Source organism: Macaca fascicularis, chromosome 3 (assembly GCF_037993035.2).
Source record: "Macaca fascicularis isolate 582-1 chromosome 3, T2T-MFA8v1.1".
Classification (NCBI taxonomy): Eukaryota; Metazoa; Chordata; class Mammalia; order Primates; family Cercopithecidae; genus Macaca; species Macaca fascicularis.
The window spans coordinates 100,764,413-100,784,834 of record NC_088377.1 but is presented as its reverse complement, the minus strand read 5'-3'; the positions used below and the strand labels follow the sequence as shown (position 1 = coordinate 100,784,834).

At 41.1% G+C, this 20,422-nt stretch overlaps 1 protein-coding gene across 2 annotated transcripts in view; it reads left to right on the top strand.

Annotated features, from left to right (window-relative positions):
• Nucleotides 1–20,422, top strand: part of CHN2 (chimerin 2) — a 315,435-nt gene extending 295,013 nt beyond the window's left edge. For both annotated transcript variants that reach the window (XM_005549902.4, XM_045387632.3), the window contains 6 exons: nucleotides 745–829; nucleotides 5,524–5,697; nucleotides 10,781–10,858; nucleotides 13,284–13,421; nucleotides 15,353–15,458; nucleotides 18,635–20,422. In XM_005549902.4, the coding sequence (XP_005549959.1) occupies nucleotides 745–829; nucleotides 5,524–5,697; nucleotides 10,781–10,858; nucleotides 13,284–13,421; nucleotides 15,353–15,458; nucleotides 18,635–18,806 (753 nt within the window). In that variant the 3' untranslated portion in view covers nucleotides 18,807–20,422. The remainder of the gene's footprint in view (nucleotides 1–744; nucleotides 830–5,523; nucleotides 5,698–10,780; nucleotides 10,859–13,283; nucleotides 13,422–15,352; nucleotides 15,459–18,634) is intronic.

Below are 20,422 nucleotides of genomic sequence, written 5' to 3'. Positions count from 1 at the left end.
TAATACAGGAGGACCTATGCCTCAATAATCAGAGATAAGACCATCCTTACTTTGTGATATTCAGAATATTTAACAACTGGCTGGGGGCATCAATCAATGAGACCAGCACTTTGGTCAAGCAGGAAAGATTTTCAGCTTACTTACCTGAAGGCCACACTAAGTCCTACTGAATATGGACACTTATCTCTGGGGAAAGCAATTCCATAGGCCCTATTGGCTGCCTGCATGTTTAGCCAACCCCTTTACTTTTTAAAAGGCCTTTTTTTGGAAGTAGCTCAAAGACTTGGAACCTTTTAATTATCCCATAATCATGTCTTATTTATACCTGCCTGGATACTGTAGAGATGGGAAAACTTCAGTCTAAAGGACACAGTAATTGAGTTTTGCCTTCCAGAACTTGCTGAGCTAAATGCAGGTTATAGCGACCAGCTTGGGCTATCTTGGGTTTGTCTACACAGTGCCTTGTTGTGGATGGTCAGAGTCTTACTCCTTAGCTGATGGCATGGCCTGTAAACTGTTTCTCCACGCTCCTTTCTGACTCTGTCCTGGAGCATGGTGTATTGATGAAGGATTTTCGAAGATCAAAGCACATCTCTGTTTTCTCAGGATCTGTTTGCAACTGCCTTACTGGAAGGAGAAGCCCAGTGGGGGATTGCTCCTGCTGATCTTCATTGACATATCTGAGGCTACCTGCCTTTAAATGACTCTGAATTTTCTGACATTTTGCTTCTTTTTGGATCACAGGTCCACACGTTCCGAGGCCCACATTGGTGTGAATATTGTGCCAATTTCATGTGGGGGCTCATCGCCCAAGGGGTCCGGTGCTCAGGTAGACACAGAACTTCCTTCTTTTCCAATGATATGAAATGCCACTGTGCTGAGCTGGAGGATGTCTCTGGAGTGCTGGGAAATGTGCTCAGATTAGCTCAAAAGTCTAGCTTTCTGCGGGCTTCAAGGCCTGTCTGTGCTTAATGGGGAAACTATTTCAAGTGTTTGCAGGAATGAAAAAGAGTATCTCATGTTTATGCAAGGAAAGAAAAACAGTACATTTCCTTAAACACCTATCTGCCTCTTACAATAGGCAGTAGTCCGTAAAAGAAAAAAAAAAATCAATTCCGATAGAACTGCATAGCTAGAAAAGCCATACTTTTTCCTACCCCATCTTACTACAAAAGGTAAGACATAAAAATAGTAATAGAGGTGGTTAATATTTACCATATACCAGGCACCAGTTAATCTCTATTTATCATGTCATTAGCCTCACCAACAGACCTTGGGAGAGATGCAATTATCCTTCATTTAAAAAAAAAAAAAAAAAAAAGAATACACAGGGGCTTATTTGCCCTTGGCTGCGCAGTAAGGAATAGAATATTGATTCAGTGGGAGCCGGATTCCAGAAGTCATGCTCAGTGTCTCTTTGTCATCAGATTATCAGTGAAACCATGCACCTTGATTTGTTATCACATATTTTCAAAGTAGTTGGAAAGCCTGGGTAATTTTCCACCTGGAACTGGAGGTATACACCTATTGCTAACAGCACACATCTTATTAAGGTACATCTAAAGCAATGATAAAGAGTTGCCAAATTAATGCGTAACTGGGTTTCCTAATTCATGTTGCCATGGTTTTTCTGGCAAACACCTGTGGCTGGGAGCAAGACCAACCTCCTCTGATATTGATCAGGTTTCTACCAACACCATGACTGACTTCTTCCTTGCTAGGATATGATTTTTAAAAATCTTAGCAGCATTTAGAATACAATAAGGTAATGACACTAATTAAGGTGATCTTTCCCATTTTGGCTCACAGCATGCTATAACCCTAAGTCCTCCTCTCTGCCTGGAAGGGGCTTCTAGCTTCTATTATGTAAATATACCAATCACCGGTGTTGATACCTGGATGGTTCAAGTAGTTCTACCTCCCCCATTGCAGGTCTACGTTTAAGGGGGTGGTCAACATAGCTCAGAAGCAGCTTCTCCATAAATATTCAGAAACCCTGATTAACACCAAAGACTGACTTGCCAGGAGTCACAACATATCTCCCAGCTCAGCCACTGAGCAAAGGGATGGAATATCTGAATTACTCAGTGGTCATTAATTTGGCCTGTCCATATTGAACCTACCAAAAATATCCCTAATTGCTGGTATTATCCAATTTCAGCAAGAAATTGGTCCAAAGTCAATATCATGAGAACAAAACTCTGGGCTTCATATTAGCTGTGAACAGCAACTTTTCAACTTTCTCTGTGATAAAAGGGTTTTTGTGGGGTTTTTTCTGGTCTTGTTTTTTAAAATAAGACATTTTCTGAGGCCATATTGTTAGTATTCTCCAATGGCTACTCTTTGGCCTTATATTTCCTCTTAGCAGCAGGGAGACTGAAAACTAATCATGAAAGCTTAGGAAGAACCATCATTGCCTCTCAGCTTTCCATATATTACATCTTTTAGAGTATTTTTAGAATGCACTGGACTTTATTTGTAGCATATGGAGTTCTACTGCTTTGTAAAAAAATGGACTATTTTTACATTTGTTATAGAACATCTTAATTTTAATAAAACATCAGTATTAAACTCTACATAAACACATTGTTGCTTTAGGTCTTAAATGAAAATGGATGATTCCTATTATATGTGGTACCCCGGGTGGCAATTCCAAAAGGTAGAAAGTTGAATGGTATTTACAGGCGATGGGTGGATGGGGAGTTATATTGTTAAATGGGTATAGAGTTTCAGCTTTGGAAGATGAAAAAAGTTGTGGAAACCTACAGAGAACTCAAATTTACAAGAAAAAAACAACCCCATCAAAAAGTGGGCAAAGAATATGAACAGACACTTCTCAAAAGAAGACATTTATGCAGCCAACAGACACATGAAAAAATGCTCATCATCACTCGCCATCAGAGAAATGCAAATCAAAACCACAATGAGATACCTTCTCACACCAGTTAGAATGGCTATCATTAAAAAGTCAGGAAACAACAGGTACTGGAGAGGATGTGGAGAAATAGGAACACTTTTACACTGTTGGTGGGAGTGTAAACTAGTTCAACCATTGTGGAAGACAGTGTGGCGATTCCTCAAGGATCTAGAACTAGAAATACCATTTGACCCAGCCATCCCATTACTGGGTATATACTCAAAGGATTATAAATCATGCTGTTATAAAGACACATGCATACATATGTTTATTGTGGCACTATTCACAATAGTAAAGACATGGAACCAACCCAAATGTCCATCAATGACAGACTGGATTAAGAAAATGTGGCACATATATACCATGAAATACTATGCAGCCATAAAAAAGGATGACTTCGTATCCTTTGTAGGGACATGGATGCAGCTGGAAACCATCATTCTCAGCAAACTATAGCAAGAACAGAAAACCAAACACTGCATGTTCTCACTCATAGGTGGGAATTGAACAATGAGATCACTTGAACACAGGAAGGGGAACATCACACACCGGGGCCTGTTGTGGGGTGGTGGGGAGGGGAGAGGGATAGCATTAGCAGATATACCTAATGTAAATGACGAGTTAATGGGTGCAGCACACCAACATGGTGCATGTATACATATGTAACAAACCTGCATGCTGTGCACATGTACCCTAGAACTTAAAGTATAATAATTAAAAAAAAGAAAAAATTTCTGGAGATGGCCAGTGGTAGTGCTTGCATAACAGCATGAATGTACTTAATGCCACCAAATCATACACTTAAAAATGGTTAAAATGATAAATTTATCAGAATTAAAAAAAAATTAAAAGTTTGTAAGACATACTAAGAATTCCTAATGAAATCACTGAAGAATAGCTGGGCAGATATACTTACATTTTTTATCACCATATTTGCTATTGATTTTATTTGACCTAACACATATATAGTACTTAACCATATTTCAGACACTATGCTAAACACTTTATTAACTTTTATTTGAGCCTCATGGCTAATGCCAGGGGGTAGGTGCTATTATGATCTTCTATAAAAGAGGATTCAACAAGAAACCCGGCCAAATCTGTTTAGCACAGTTAGCCAAAATTTACATTCACTAGATAGAGGTATCAAAATATTATTGAAGTCACTTGAGCTTTGTTGAATTTCTCATGTTGATAAAGATGAATTCGAACTTTTTTTTTTTTTTTACTTTGGAAGGAGGGTAGATAGAGAACTCAAGCCAATAAAAATTACATGAAAATCACTTAGAAATTACCACTGATTTTACAAAAGTTTAGATCCTCTCAAGTTCTTAGTGTGCTTAAGTGCTATTTTATAAAGCAGATGACTACAATATTCCTTATCGTGTGTGCACATGTGTTATTCTTTGTGCCTAGGAAAACAGTATTAAAAGACAGTTTGAGTAGACAGCACATCAACTTTGAAAAACTTCAGCATTGAATGTAGACTGTGCTTTTTTATTTTTTATTTTTGGAGACGGAGTCTCCCTCTGTCGCCAGACTGGAGTGCAGTGGCATGCAATCTCAGCTTACTGCAACCTCTGCCTCCTGGGTTCAAGTGATTCTCCTGCCTCAGCCTCCTGAGTAGCTGGGATTACAGGGGTCCACCACCATGCCCAGTTAATTTTTGTATTTTTAGTAGAGACAGGGTTTCACCATGTTGGCTGGTCTCAAACTCCTTGCCTCAGGCAATCTGCCCACCTGCCTCGGCCTCCCAAAGTGCTGGGATTACAGGCATGAGCCACCGTGCCCGGCCAACTGTGCCTTTTTATCGTCAGAGAAATTCCATCAGTGGATATCAACTGCTAACAGGCTTTTCATGTGTTCATTGAACTTTAAAAGCACCTTTTTCAGCTTTGGGGTTTCATATGAACTTTATAAATAATCATCACATTACATTACACGGCATTGGTATAAACTCTCAAGTACTCCTACTGGTGTATATAGTTAGGCATTATTTCCACTCACAGGTGTCAAAATAAGGCACCTAGAAAGGAAAGCGGCCTACCCAAACTGCCCAAGGAGAAAGGGATTGGAAATGATGGGGCAACCTTCCAGGAAAGGGGAGGAGGATACCAATGGTTATGGACTCCTCAAAGCAAAGATTAGAGAGTCCTGCGGAAAGAGTAACTCTGCCTCCCACACAAGCAGCATCAAGAGCTTAAAGGAAACAGCCTGGAACAAACCCTAGGTGCCCTTTATAAGCCAGGACTGTCTGGGAATCCAAACCCAAAATCCTACTTGTGGACCCAAAGGGTTCCAGCCTGAAACAGGAAAATATATACCAAAAAACCTGATCAATTACCTAAGCTGTCTCATATGTTCTGTTCTCAAGGTCCAACAACAGAGAAGGCTTAATGAGAAAAATGGAATCATATACGGGTTTAGTGATTAGAGATGATACTCGTATTTATCCTGCAGACAGTATCACCTAGAAATGGGATAGATGTTCCAGAGAAATATGTCAAACCCTTGGGTGGTGATATTTTTATTTTTGGCAACATATAATTTGGGTTGTGCTTTGACAAAAGGGCTGGGCTAAGCTAATGTGGCTTCTTTGTTTACAGACTGTGGATTGAATGTACACAAACAGTGTTCCAAGCACGTTCCCAATGACTGCCAACCTGATCTCAAGAGGATCAAGAAAGTATACTGTTGTGACCTCACAACACTTGTGAAGGCTCACAACACTCAGAGACCCATGGTGGTGGACATTTGCATTCGGGAAATTGAAGCAAGAGGTTTGGAAAATACTTCCTATTATAGTAGCATAGTGATTTTATTTTTATTGTTTGTTTTTACTGTTGTCAAGGAAACAGAATTGCTCTACTACTCTTGGGAAAATGACCTAGGCATGTGTGCGCGCACACACACACTCATTCTCTCTCACAGAGAGGCTCAATCCAACCAGCTCTATCAATTTCCATTCTATATATAAGCCATGCATATATGCATTCAAAAAATGTTTACTGAACATTTATTACATGCTGGGCATTGAGGTAATAAAGGTCACCATTCTCACCGTCAAGAAATTCATACTTCAGCTGTGTGCAGTGGCTCACGCCTGTAATCCCAGCAGAAGCTGAGGCCAGACAATCACTTGAGCCCAGGAGTTCAAGACGAGCATGGGCAACATAGTGAGACCCCATTTCTACAAGTTTTTTTTTTTAATTAGCCAGGTGTGGTGGTACACACCTGTAGTTCAGCTACTCGGGAGGCTGAGGCATGGAAGAAATTCATACTTTAGAGTGGGCAATCAGGAGCAAATAAACAAATATCGTGGATGGCTGTGTTCAAGGTACCACAGAGTCACAAAGGAAAATGTTTTAATCCTATTTAAGGACAATGGGAAAAGGTTATGGCAGAGGTGAGGCTTGAATTGGATCTTTGAAAAAAAAGGTGCTTCGGCCCGGCGCGGTGGCTCAAGCCTGTAATCCCAGCACTTTGGGAGGCCGAGACGGGTGGATCACGAGGTCAGGAGATCGAGACCATCCTGGCTAACACGGTGAAACCCCATCTCTACTAAAAAATACAAAAAACTAGCCGGGCGTGGTAGCGGCACCTGTAGTCCCAGCTACTCCGGAGGCTGAGGCAGGAGAATGGCATAAACCCGGGAGGCGGAGCTTGCAGTGAGCTGAGATCCAGCCACTGCACTCCAGCCTGGGCGACAGAGCGAGACTCTGTCTCAAAAAAAAAAAAAAGAAAAAAAAAGAAAAAAAAGGTGCTTCTATTAAATATGAAATTGTTGAGCAACACATACATCTCCTACCATATAAAAATGTGCTCCTAATATTCATGGTTTATTTCAAAGAGGAGAGTTCAAAGATTTAAAAGATCTGTTCAATGAAAAATAAACAAGGAAGATAGAAACATTTCAAAAGAATGTTCTATTTATTTATTTATTTTTTATTATACTTTAAGTTCTAGGGTACATATGTAACAAACCTGCACGTTGTGCACAAAAAATGTTCTTTATGTTGTACATGAATCACTTTTCCTTTATTTGTGCTTTCTTTGGCCACTGTTCAGTATCAGAATGTTCACTGATGTTGCTGGATGTAATTTGGGTGATTTGGCCATGTATAGAGCCTTTTTGTAAGGTTTAAACCACTTTTGCCATGTATCATATTCTGTTATACTTGGTATCCATTATTGTGTCCTAACTGGCTTAATATATTTTATACATATATATTCATTGGTTAACTACCCCATTTTTTCCAAAGCACAACTAAAGAGGATGTCATAGCTTATTATCCCAACCCTTTTAGAGAGAGGAATTTATTCCCTTTTCTGTGGAGGGGGAAAACCGTAGCTATCCTGTTCCTTGAGAACTTGCTAATTTAATCCCAGAGTGTAGAAATGCCTTCTATCTTTTCACCACTGTGGCTGACAGAGCTTAATGAGTGCTTTGGGATCTGGTGAACATATTAATCCAGTGGCTAAACTGGGTAAGAGGAAAGGAGGGATTCCCTGCCTCTGGATGAGTGGTTGGGACAAGTGGCCCTGGGCCCTGCAGTTTGAGGTCAGATTATCAGCCTCTCCAGAGCCTGCAATCAGGGCTTTTCTGAAGAAGCTGGGGTCCTCCCATTGTGATCCTTAGCAGAGACAACTGATAATTCAGGCAACATTACTGACATGTCTAACATTTAAGAATAGGGGGCACTGCACTGATTTTGCCTAGTACAAGAGTGAGATAGAGTAGCACAAATTAGGAATTGATGCCCAAAGAGTCACAGCACAGGGATTAGAGCCCCAGGTATTAGGGGCCTAAGCATGCAAGCAGAACCAGAGAATGGGCTGGGAGAAATTTGTGTGACACTCACATACCCAGCCAACATTTTTCCCTGTCTTCCATTCGTAAAAAATTCCTGATTGTTCTCCAAATGTTCTTTTATGTTCATTTGTCTCTCCATGATGTGGTAGAGTGAAAAGATCAAGGACTTGAAGTTAAATTCTCAGCCCTGTCTCTTACTGGCTGTAGCATGACCTTGGGCAAGTTACTTACTGTATTTGCATATCTGTTTCTTCATCTATAATATGAATGGAATCAACTATACCTCATAAGGTGGTTGGCGAGGATTAAAGTGACTTGATACATAAATGGACCTAGTACAGCGTTCAGTCTACCGAACTCAATCTGTGTTAATTTTATGTTTTCTTGGAATGACCCACACCCATACCTCCACCTCCAAATCTGTCTAACTGTATTACGTAGCCTGTACATCTCAATGTTGTCACAGAGACCCTAAATAACAGTGCCTTTGACAAGATAGAAATCTATTTCTCTCCCCAGTAATAGTCCAGGTACCCAGGAGCAGTCCAGGAATAGTCTGTTCCCCCATGGCAGGAACCCAGGCACGGCAGCTTGTTGCTCTGTCCTGCTTGAGTACTATCCTGCGTGCACAATCGCAGCTGGCCACCACCATCTCATCTGCATTTCACTCAACAGGAAGCGGAAAAGAGCATCCTCAGTTCCTTTAAAGCCACAGAAGCCATAAATGTCACCTCTGCTCCCACATGGGCCAGAGTTTAATGGCCACTGCAATGGACATTGTTCTAAAAATCAAAGGTGCCGTTACAACAGAAGAATGGGAGAACAAATATTGGAAGGATAGCTGGCAGCTTCTGCTACTCTGGCAAACTCTAACCATCCTTTATCATTTCCTTCAAAGATTAGCTTCTTTAAAAAGCATCTCGATGTAATACAGGGTGATGCTTTGCTCAGTGAAGCATGGGCTAAAATCAGGAAAATTACCCCCATTTAATTATACTCTAAACCATACAACTTGTTGTATTGTTTAAAGCATAGATTTCTTTTTTTTTAACTTTAAGTTATGGGATACATGTGCAGAATGTGCAGGTTTGTTACATAGGTATACATGTGCCATGGTGATTTGCTGCACCTATCAACCCATCATCTAAGTGTTAGGTTCTGTATGCATTAGGTATTTGTCCTAATGCTCTCCTTCCCCTTGACCCCCACCCTCCAGCAGGCCCCAGTGTGTGATGTTCCCCTCCCTGTGTCCACGAGTTCTCACTGTTCAACTCCCACTTATGAGTGAGAACAAAAGCATGGGTTTTTCTATGTTCCTTGAAAACCTGGATTTCTTTGAAAGTGACTCAGTGAATCTTATGACTGAATGTTTGTTTCTCCTACCCCACCAAATTTACATGTTGAAGCCCTAATCACCAGTGTGATTGTCTTTGGAGATGGAGGTCTCCAAAGAAGTAATTAAGGCTAAATGAGGTCCTAAGGGAGGGACCCTAAACAGTATGACTAATGTCCTTATGAGAAGAGACACCAAAGAGCAAATTCTCTCTGTCACTCTCCATGCACATATACCAAGGAAAGGACGTGTGAGAGAAGGTGGCCATCTATGAGCCAGAAAGAGAGCCTTACCAGAGGCCAGAACTTTGATTCATCTATCAACAGGCAGGGTTCAATGTTCACTGCTAGGGGCTCCCATAATCCACTGGGTCTGTGCCTCTGTGGCAGTGCATGTTCCAACTGGAATGAGATGTGCTCATATGCACCAACATCTTAGAACAGGATGACCCACAAGTTTCATCTTGTGACAACTACAGTTGATCAGTAGTGGTCACCTGAGCAATTGGAACTGAGATGAATTCTGAGGCTAAATAGGGCTCAGTGGGAAAAAGGGCTGAGATCAACTAAGAGCATCTGTCATGGTCACAGGAGGGATGAGGGGAAGTATTCGTGATTTACGCCATGTATTTGTTGTCTCTGATGCATACCTAATGAAGACCCTTATATACGGCAGATAATACATACTCCATAAATGTTTTCCAAATAAAAAAACAAGAGCATATGTGAGTTATCATGGGTTTGGCAGAATATATGGCAGCAGCAGCAGAAGCTATTTGTTTGCTTATTTTTACGGTAGCTATAGTTTTGATAGCAGCTAGTTTGTGCCATACAAAGTCTGAAATCCGGTCCTTTATCCCTGCTCATACTTTTGGGAACTGACTTGTTTTTAGGACATATCTTAACAAATCAATAAACTCCAGGAACAGAAACCAAGTCTTTTTTTCTTAGCCTAAATTTGCAGTGATCCAATTTCCAGAAGCAATAACTAAAACTTTATTTTCCTGCATCTGTTTGTATAATCAGTTGTCTAAAAGTATAACAAGTAATCATTTTTAATTAAACAGTTAACAGTCTTATTTACAAGTAAACATGAAAGGCTGTTAATAGTCTAATTTTTTCCAATAAAATTAGAGTAATACATATTAGATATCCACATACATACACATGTGTATCTAGTACAGTGCTACATACAATATAGCACATGGATTAAGATGATGCTAGGTACCCCACTTACCCTGCTGTGATTATCACACATTTTATGCCTGTATCAAGATACCTCATATACCCCATAAATACATACACCTACTATGTACCCACAGAAATTAATAAAAGAAAGATGATGCTAGGAAGAAAGGTTGCTTCCTACAATGATGAAATTCGTGTCCAGCAAGCTCATGAACAAAGGAAAGGAAGTAAGGGAACGGTCCATGAGAATCTTAAATATCAGTTCTCTTTGCAAAGCGGAGAAGGATGAAGACCGGATTTACACTGAGATCTCCACTGCTACATGGGCAAATGAGAACAGACTTGCCTGGAAATTGAGACAGACAAGTCCAAGTTCTGATGCAACTGTGTGTGATAAATAAGATCGCTGTCTATGTTTGCTCATTTCCTGATAGCATGTAGTGTAGATGTGAAATTAGAGTCTTTTTTTTTTCAGATGTTTCAAGAAGCTAAAATTAGTCTCTCCCTCTCTCTCTCTCTCTCTCTCTCAGGATTAAAATCGGAAGGCCTTTACAGAGTCTCTGGGTTCACTGAACACATTGAAGATGTCAAAATGGCATTTGACAGAGGTAAGCTTGTACTTTCTTGAATGCCATCTGACATCCTAACACCCTTCTCGTTTGGAACTAGATTTTAATCATAGTAGAAATGGGGTTTCAGAACTACTAAGAGTTGTTCTTCAAGAAACGGAGGAATAATGGCTTACAAATCTCATGTTTCTGCCTCACTGGGCAAAGTGTTTCCTTCGCAGCCATTGACAAGTGATCACTGTCAACGGGCAGACAATCCATATGGCATTGGAGTACCCGTCTGCATCCCCTGTCTCAGGATCCCATTCTTCTCCTTCTCTCAAAGCTCCAAAGAAGGGATCATAAGGATGGGAGGGCACCCCCAGCACTAATGTAGGGGAAGGCAGTGGACATGTAGGAGGGAACTGCTTTTGTTCTTTATAACTGTGGTGTATATTCTCTAGAACATACTATCTCTTAAGTCAGATATCATGGCCATCCTGGGGATCCTGTTAAAAATACGGGTCACTGGGACCCAACTTGAAGACTCATTCAGAAAGCTGGATAAGCCCAAGAATCTGTATTTCTAATAAGCAATCCAAGTAATTCTGGCACAGCCAGTGAATACATGGAACCCCTACTGGATAGAGCCTACTGGATAGAGCCTCTACTTTGTAGTGTGGTATATGAAATCAGTGAGGTTGCCCTCCCTCTCTCTTTAGACTTCTCTCCAGTTCCTCCTCCCTACTCTACTGTACACTCCAGCAATCCTGAAATACACCCTATTTGCTGCCATGAAGAAGTGCCTCGGCTCACATTGTCCTGTCTATCTGAAATGTATTCACCTCTCTGCCTAGCAAACACCTATAATCAGGGGTCAGCTCAAGCCTTTCCTCCTTGAGGAAGCCTCGCTGACTGCCCCAAGCTAACCTCAGAGCTCAACTTCCTTTTCCCACACCCCACCCCCCACATTCCCCACACTTCTTCAGCATAGCAATCTTCCCATTTCCTTGTCATTGTTGAGTTGCATGTCTGACTGTCAATCTAACTAGAACTGTTGGTTGGCAGAGAGAGTATCTCTTTTCTTTGGTTCATCAGGGCTTAATGGTGCTTGGCACATGACAGCTTCTCAATAACTGCTTGCTAAATATGTAAATAATGAAATAAACATGGCATATCTTCTATGCTTTTACTGTTTTCTATACATCGGCAGCTTTTTTTATCTTCAGAACCAAATTTGCTGAGGCATTTATTCTTTTAATTCTTTATGTAAAAGATATTAAGAATTCCTATATGATTAAAACATTTTTATCCAAAAAATGTCATAGGCTATGACAAATTGGACTGGTATTCCTAATGGTAAAACTAAAAGTCAAAAAATGTCTTGAGAATTATTATTAGAAATGGTAAGAAATATAGGCCAGGCACGGGGGCGGATACCTAGAATCCCAGCACTTTGGGAGGTGGAAACGGAGCAGGTCAGAACTTCTGTGCTGATCCTTTGTACTGCCTACAAAGAAATAATTCTGGACCAACAATAAATACCAGATACATTAGTACAATATATTTAAAGTGCTGAAGTGAAATAACTGTCAAAATAGGCCGGGCACAGTGGCTCACACCTGTAATCCCAGCACTTTGAGAGGCCGAGACGGGTGGATCACTTGAGGTAGGAGTTCGAGACCAGCCTGGCCAACATAGCGAAACTCCCCCCTCTACTAAAAATACAAAAATTAGCCAGGCGTGGTGGCACGTGCCTGTAATCCCAGCTACTCAGGAGGCTGAGGCATGAGAATTGCTTGAACCTGGGAGGCGGAGGTTGCAGTGAACCAAGATTGTGCCACTGCACTCCAGCCTGGGCTACAGAGTGAGACTCTGTCTCACACAAAAAAAAAAAAAAAAAAAAAAAGAATGATAAGAAATATAACATCACATATCCATGAGAAAAGGGTAAAGTTTCCCAGATTAAATTTCTAGGGGATCAGGGAGGAAGGATCAAGTTAAAAAAACAAGTAAACAAACCCCTTCAGTGAACCTGAAAGAAACAATAAGAACTGAAACTATTCAACAATCATTTTGTGAATGTGACTTCCAAATCCAAGTCTAAAAAACACTGGTGGAAATGTATTAGAGCTTCTTGATGTTCTCTTGTTTCAGATTAGATTGTCATTTTATTATGAACCTTTGTGTCTATAATACAAATTATTGTGCTAAATTTCTATTTAGCAAATTACCAGGGGCGGGGACGCAAAGCACTGTTTGAAGTTTGTTTTATCACCTGTTTGCCTGCACAAACCCTCAGAGCCTACCTCCCTCTCACCAAACTCCCTTCTGTTGCCTCCTACACTTCAGTGTTACTAGAACCCAAAAGAGTTAGCTGAGACTTGTCAGGGAGCATTCACCATTGGATTTTTTTTTTTCTTTCTGTACATGCCTTGGCGAAATAAGGTCCTAATTAGGACTTGGATCACTGATTGTTTTTCAGATGGTGAAAAGGCCGATATATCTGCCAATGTCTATCCAGACATAAACATCATCACTGGAGCCCTTAAACTGTATTTCAGAGACTTACCCATCCCTGTCATCACATATGATACCTACTCCAAATTTATAGATGCAGCAAGTAAGTACTTCAAATTAACTTTTTATTTTTAAGAAATTTTTAAGTACAATGCTTTTGACCTTCAGAAAATTAAAACTCAGAACTGTTTAAATTATTGCATTTGTACCTGTCTTGTCAAGTGAGGGCACAACGGTAAATAGATGACCAGGCATAGTTCAACAGCTGACTTGAACCAGTTCTAAGAACTCTGTGGACTGACGTATGTGTCAGGCAGTTCTGTCCGCATCGTTCCTTGTATGCTGGGAACCAACACAGTCAGGCCTATTCCGTGTTGAAAGCATGAATATTTCTGTCGCAGAAAAAAAAAAAAAATCTTCAGTGAGGACTGACTAGATCATGGGGATCCAATCTTTTGTCTTCCCTGGGCCACATTGGAAGAAGAATAATTGTCTTGGGCCACACATAAAATATACTAACATTAATGATAGCTTTAATGATAATTTTAAATAATTTTTAAATAAATTATTTTAAAATCTTATAATGTTTTAAGGTTTACAAATTTGTGCTGGGCCATATTCAAAGCTGTCCTGGGCATGTGCGGCCCACGGGCTGCTGGTTGGACAAGCTTGGTCTAGATTAACTACTTTTATCTGTTAGGCAGAATTTCATTCCTAATCAGTTAAAGTCACAACCAAGTTTTGTCTATTGATGCTGTTCAAAATGGACAGAAGGCCAGAGTATACTGTGTCAAGCAGTATACTAGAATGTCTCACCAGTGCCTTCTAGTTTAATTCCCTCATTTACCCCATGTGGCAAATCTTATAATCCCATTTTACAGAGAAGAAAAGCAAGGCTTGGAGAGCTGAGCTCATGCTTCCAGGAATGGGACATCAGGATTTGCCTTCCATCAGCCCAGGGTTGCTCATTCAGTGTTTGGCACTTGGGCCCACTGCTGTAGGAGAGAAAAGAGAGTGAAAAGGGGGCAGGTCTGGAGGAAGGGACTACACTTTGCCCAGGAAGAGGCAAAAGTGACCAAAGGGAGCTTCAGATGCTGAGACACATGACACAGAAGTCAAGCTCACTTTGAGGAAGTTTTTGCTTGTTGTTGTTGTTTTTATTAAAAAAAAAAAAACCTTTAAAAGTTGAAAAGTTTAGGTATGCTGTTAAATATAGTAATGAGATGCCTGATGGGGAGAGACAAAGGCAGGCTGGGATAAGTGTGAGATGCACTTTTCAGATGAGCTGAGGCCCTGACCCCGGTAAGACTATTCCCTCCTTCCGGGGCCCTAGTGGTCCTGGCAAAGAAGGTTCTAGCATCCTCTACTCCAGGAGGAATAGCAGGAGGGTTTTCTTTGAGTAGCTGCCAGTACCTATCAGAGACCCAAAAGCCAGAAGCATGTACTCTTCCTCCCATTGTTAATGTGTCCAGTCTCCACTTCCTAACCTGGGCTGTGCACCGGGGTTAAGCATGCCAACACTATAGTGAGAAGTGCCATGAGTGCAGGCTGAGTTGGGTGGCTCATTGCCAATGTCCTTGCCTTGTAAAATGTATTAGGTTGTAGAAGTCTGCCAGAGAAAGACTCATTAGACAACTTCAAGAGAATAGTACTGTATATGGTGCAGTTTAAATTAAAACTTGTGGGAGTGATATTTCTAGCAAATCTACTGTTCAGAAGAAAGCAAAGCACAGTCTGCACATATGCTCCGTGACTGTATGCATTCTGCTGGCTTACGGATTCATGGAGGGCAAGGACAGTGTCCAGCCTCTGGCCACCCAGAGGACATTCAATAAGCATGTGGTGCTCAGCCTCAAACTCTTTCCTGAATGACACAGGACACCAACAAATTGATTAAGTGAAACAGTGCTTGGATTGCATCAATTTAATAGAATCGTTCCCCCATTTCTGGCTAAAACAAAAACTTCTTGTTACTTCTCTAAAAACTTGAATGCCACCCTCTGAACTAATACCCATCATGCATGAACTTCACAGAAATCTCCAATGCAGATGAGAGGCTGGAAGCCGTCCATGAAGTGCTGATGCTGCTGCCTCCTGCCCACTATGAAACCCTCCGGTACCTAATGATCCACCTCAAAAAGTAAGCTTATGCCTCATGCACAACGCCTGCTCTGCCCCTAGAGCAATTAATGCATAAGGAAAAGTGGACAGCATTCCTCCCCAGCCCCCTGAGGGGACCGAGCCTCCAGCCCCAGCCATAACTGCTGGAGCTTCACCGTGCCAGGAGCCACGCCAGGCACTTTCAGTGTATCATGCCTATGAAAGGGGCACCATTGCAGTGGCTCACGCCTGTAATCCCAGCACTTTGGGAGGCCGAGGCGGGCGGATCACGAGGTCAGGAGATTGAGACCATCCTGGCTAACACGGTGAAACCCTGTCTCTACTAAAAATACAAAAACTTAGCCGGGCATGGTGGCAGGCGCCTGTAGTCCCAGCTACCCGGGAGGCTGAGGCAGGAGAATGGCGTGAACCCGGGAGGCAGAGCTGGCAGTGAGCCGAGATCATGCCACTGCACTCCAGCCTGGGTGACAGAGCGAGACTCCATCTCAAAAAAAAAAAAAACGTTGGGGGGGGCACCATTAGGGGCCTCGTGTCACTCGTGAGATTGCTGACACTTGGGGAGGTTACATAGCTGATGTGAAGAGGTGAAGCCAGGATCCCAGGCAGGCTGATGCACAGCCTTTACCTACTCTGCCGCTGTGTCTGCATCTTCATCTGACACAAGCCCTGTACTGTGTGTCCTGTTCGTCCCCCTGTTGCTTGCCCCTTTCCAGGCTCCTGAGCCTGCCTGCCTCCTGGGAGAGCACATTTCCAGCCTGATCTCTTATTTTTCTGGATGTGTGAGTTCTGTATCATTAAGTAACAAACTTCTCCCAAAACTTAGTGGCTTAAAACAGTAAACATTTATTATCTCATAGTTTCCAAGGGTCAGGAATCCAGGTGTGAATCAGCTGGCTGCCTCCAGTTCAAGGTCTGTAATGAGGCTGCAGTCTTATCTGAAGGCTTGATGCACCTGTAATCCCAGCTACTTGGGAGGCTGAGACAGGAGAATTGCTTGAACCCAGGAGACAAAGGCTACAGTGAGCAAAGATTGCACCACTGCACTCCATCCTGGGCAACAGAATGAGACTCTGTCTCAAGAAAAAAAAAATTCACTCCTGAAGGCTTGATGGTGGTGGCATCCATCTCCAAGCCCACTCACATGGTTGTTGGCAGGATTCAGTTCCTTAAAGGCTGTTGAACTGAAGGCTTCACTCCCTCACCAACTGTTTGCTGGAGTCAACCCTCAGTTCCTTGCCATGTGCATTTCTCCATAGGCAGTTTAAATTAAAACTTGTGGGAGTGATATTTCTAGCAAATCTACTAGAAGCCAACTGGCTTCTCTCAGAACAAGAAAGCAAGAACACCCAATATGAAAGACAGTCTTTTTGTAACCTAATCTCAGAAGTGACATCCTATTGCTTTTGCCATGTTTTATCTGTTAGAAGCAAATCAAGTCCAGCCCATACTTTAGGGGAAGGGATGCAGGGTGTAAATTACAGGAGGCATATCACTGAGGTCCATCTCAGAGAGTACCTGCGGCACACAGAACTGTCTGTGTGAGTGTGTGGGAGACAGAGATGGAGACATCTGGATGTTTATGGGACACTAGAACCTCTGGTGACACTACTCTCCCTAAACCTTGTCTCTCTCTCTCTCACTGCACATGTGTAATGAGGTTGATGAATTGGTGTTATAACATTGGAAGGATCAGGGCACATCTGTGTTCCTCTGTGTTTTTGAAAGACATTTGGCAGCAGCCCATTCTTTGACAAAATGAACCAAAAATTGTCTACATTGACCAGTTCACAGATCTACTTAGTAAGTGAAAAGAGGCAAACTGAGGACTGTATAAACAGTAGGTATTGAGGTTTTATTTTTCTACCTTTTAAGACATACAATATTGTTGCTCAGATTCAGGGTGACAGGTGATGGTAACATTTAGCTCAGAATATTCCCATTTTGATTAATTTGTTGAATTTAGGAGTACAAGTAATTTTTAGATAATTATGGGTGTCACATCTGGCTTTCAGTCAGCTCTGTAAAATATTTATTGTGATCAATATCCAGTTACAATTTGGAAGGCAAAGTACCATTACCAGAAAAAATGCTGACACCTTTCAGCTGAACCTTAAATGCCAATAATACTGTATCTTTTTCATAGTGGGTTTGCTAGCCATCTTGTTTGGTCAGGCATAGTACCTGACTTAAGAGGAAGCTGTGAGCACTTTGATGGTGAGAAATGTCCTCTTTCCAACCTTGCTCTTAGCTTTGTGGCATGGACATGACACAAACTGGGTTGACCTTAAAATAATACTCAATGGCTAATCCTAATGAGTTATAAGGAAATAGAAAGGGATGGCTTTCTATGCACAACCTAAACACATTTTAATTATATTTTGCTCTTTTTTGGAGAACCCACTCCATTTTACATCTATTAGGAACATTCTGAAACTTAAATTTGTGAAAACATAACTCTGGGAGATTGTAATTTTATTCCATGAGGAAGATATTAAACCAACTTTGCAGTTTGAATTTTATTCTTAAAGGCTCTGCAGTTCTTATCTGGATGTCAAAATGATGATTCTTAATTTCAACTGCTGTTCAACTGCTGTAGACCTCATCCTGTGGGAACTACAAATAATGTCCAACTGCCTTCCAGTTTGGCCACATTCCAGCCATTCCCCCACCCCATGATAACGGCCTGGTTCTTCCTAAATTCATGACAGCCCATTCTACACATAACCTTTCTCCTCTGGCACCAGTCCTCCCAGCAGACAGGGATCCTGCCCTTCCCTTCCCACTCTCCAGCATACAGACCAGCAGGAAGCCACAAGAGGAAAAAACGCCTTCCGTATGAGGCCTGTGAAAGGACCATGGGCCAGCCTCAGGATCCGCTGCCCCTACAAACCAGTATTCCTTAAATGATAGTTCCATATTGACTTAATAAGGAGGACTAATTTTCTAATTTAAAAAATTGTGTTCCTGCCAGATTCACATATGTAATTCATTTCCACTGGCAAAGGCAATGTCAACAATATAAAACAAAAAATCGGTCAATTACCCTTCAAAAATACCTTTCTGCCATTCTGATTCCCAATTTTTTCTTGCAATTTCCTGAACCAGAGATGTTCTTGGGACTTACATACATAATCAATACAGAAAATCAATCCTCAAGTCTCCATAACGTCTCTGTTCTGTATGTTTGTTTTGCAGGGTTACTATGAATGAAAAAGACAATTTCATGAATGCAGAAAATCTGGGGATCGTGTTTGGGCCCACTCTGATGAGGCCCCCTGAGGACAGCACCCTTACCACCCTGCATGATATGCGGTACCAAAAGCTGATTGTGCAGATTTTAATAGAAAACGAAGACGTTTTATTCTAATCCATCAGGGAAATGAGTTGAATGGCCTCAGCCCCATCCAAGTTGACAAAGCTAAAGGAATAAAAACTTTTCTTACCACTTGATTTGTTTTCCAAACAAGTGCTAGAATTTGCTGGACCGCAGAGGATCGCTGAGTGGGGTACTGTGTCTCATAGACATGCGCCACCTCCACGTGAGAACAAGGGTGAAGGTGAGGGAAGCCCCATCACCTTGGGTCTTTTGCTGTGCCTCCTATGTATGTCTGGTTTGCTGGAAGAGTGATTAATACATCTTTAATTTATTAAAAACAATGTAGACCTTTAAATTTCAGTCTTATTGGTAATAAAAGGGAACTTAATTCATAAAGGTACTTGATAACAGTTATACATTTTCCACTTACAAAAAGAAGACAATTCTGTTCAATGTTAAATGAAACCTATATCATAAAACATATTTTTATTTTAGCCACAAGAATGTTATTTTTAGCAAATAGAACTCAATGCAGTGCATTGGTTATTACCCTGTGTACCTTGTCCCTCATTTTGCTGTGACACCCTGAAAAAGCTGACCACAAATGCAGTATTATCTCGACATACCTCTGTCCTCCTCAGTGCTTTTCAATGAAATTTCATTGAAAAGCTGCCCCTTGTGTTCCTGCTTTTGACAGTTTTTGCTCTTAAGCACTGGCATTCTTCTATTGTATGGTATATATTTATAGCAATTGTAGGATGGTCTGAAATGTCCACCAATTTTCTTTTCATACAAATTTTGTGAATTCCCAAAGTATGCTTTGGAATTGGGCATAGTCTTTTCGTATCATGAGTGTGTATCCCAGAAGATACAGAATGCGGTCATTTTACCTGAAATTATTTGAGAACACTGGATGTATCTGGTCTGTGTAAAAAGTTAGCACTTTCCCTCTTTTCTTCCCGGCCAAGCCCTCTGAATTCATTTGTTAATATCAAATTGTATTTTTGCCACTTTTCTGTATTGGTGAAAAGTGAATCTGCAGAATTGTCGATGTTTTTCTTTTTTGTTCTAGAAACCTATTTTTTAAAGTGAGAATAAGGTTGGTTTTTACCAAATATTTGTTCCTCCTTGACAAAAGTAGCTCTGTGTGGATAATTCAATATGATTTTATTACTATAGTTCCATTCTCTTGGTTATATTTATCTTAGCATGAGCCTTTCACACCAAGATTTCTATATTTTGTAACATAGGTGAAATATTTAAAACATCAAAAACTGTAAATCTAGATTTTTAAAAAATGCAACCACAATGTCTTTTCCTTTGATTGAGATGATTTGTGTAAACTCACCAATCTTGCTTTGGAGTGAGCAGAAGAGAATGACTGTGTTACGTGGAGCATCACCATGTGACTGTTGACCTGAACAGTCCCAAGGGCTATGCAGATGGACTCCATTGGCACACGGAGGTCAGAATGGTTTGACCTCTTCCCTGCTATTATCCCTCCTCCCAACTGTACAGCTTTGTTTGTTGTAGTTTATGTACTTCTTGATACTGTCAAAAAATTATCTGGAAATGGTTTTATTTTGTGAAGTGAACAATACTTTGTAATTTATGATAGTGTAAATGGAAGGCAAAGCATCACATGTATTAAATTCTTCTGTCTATTA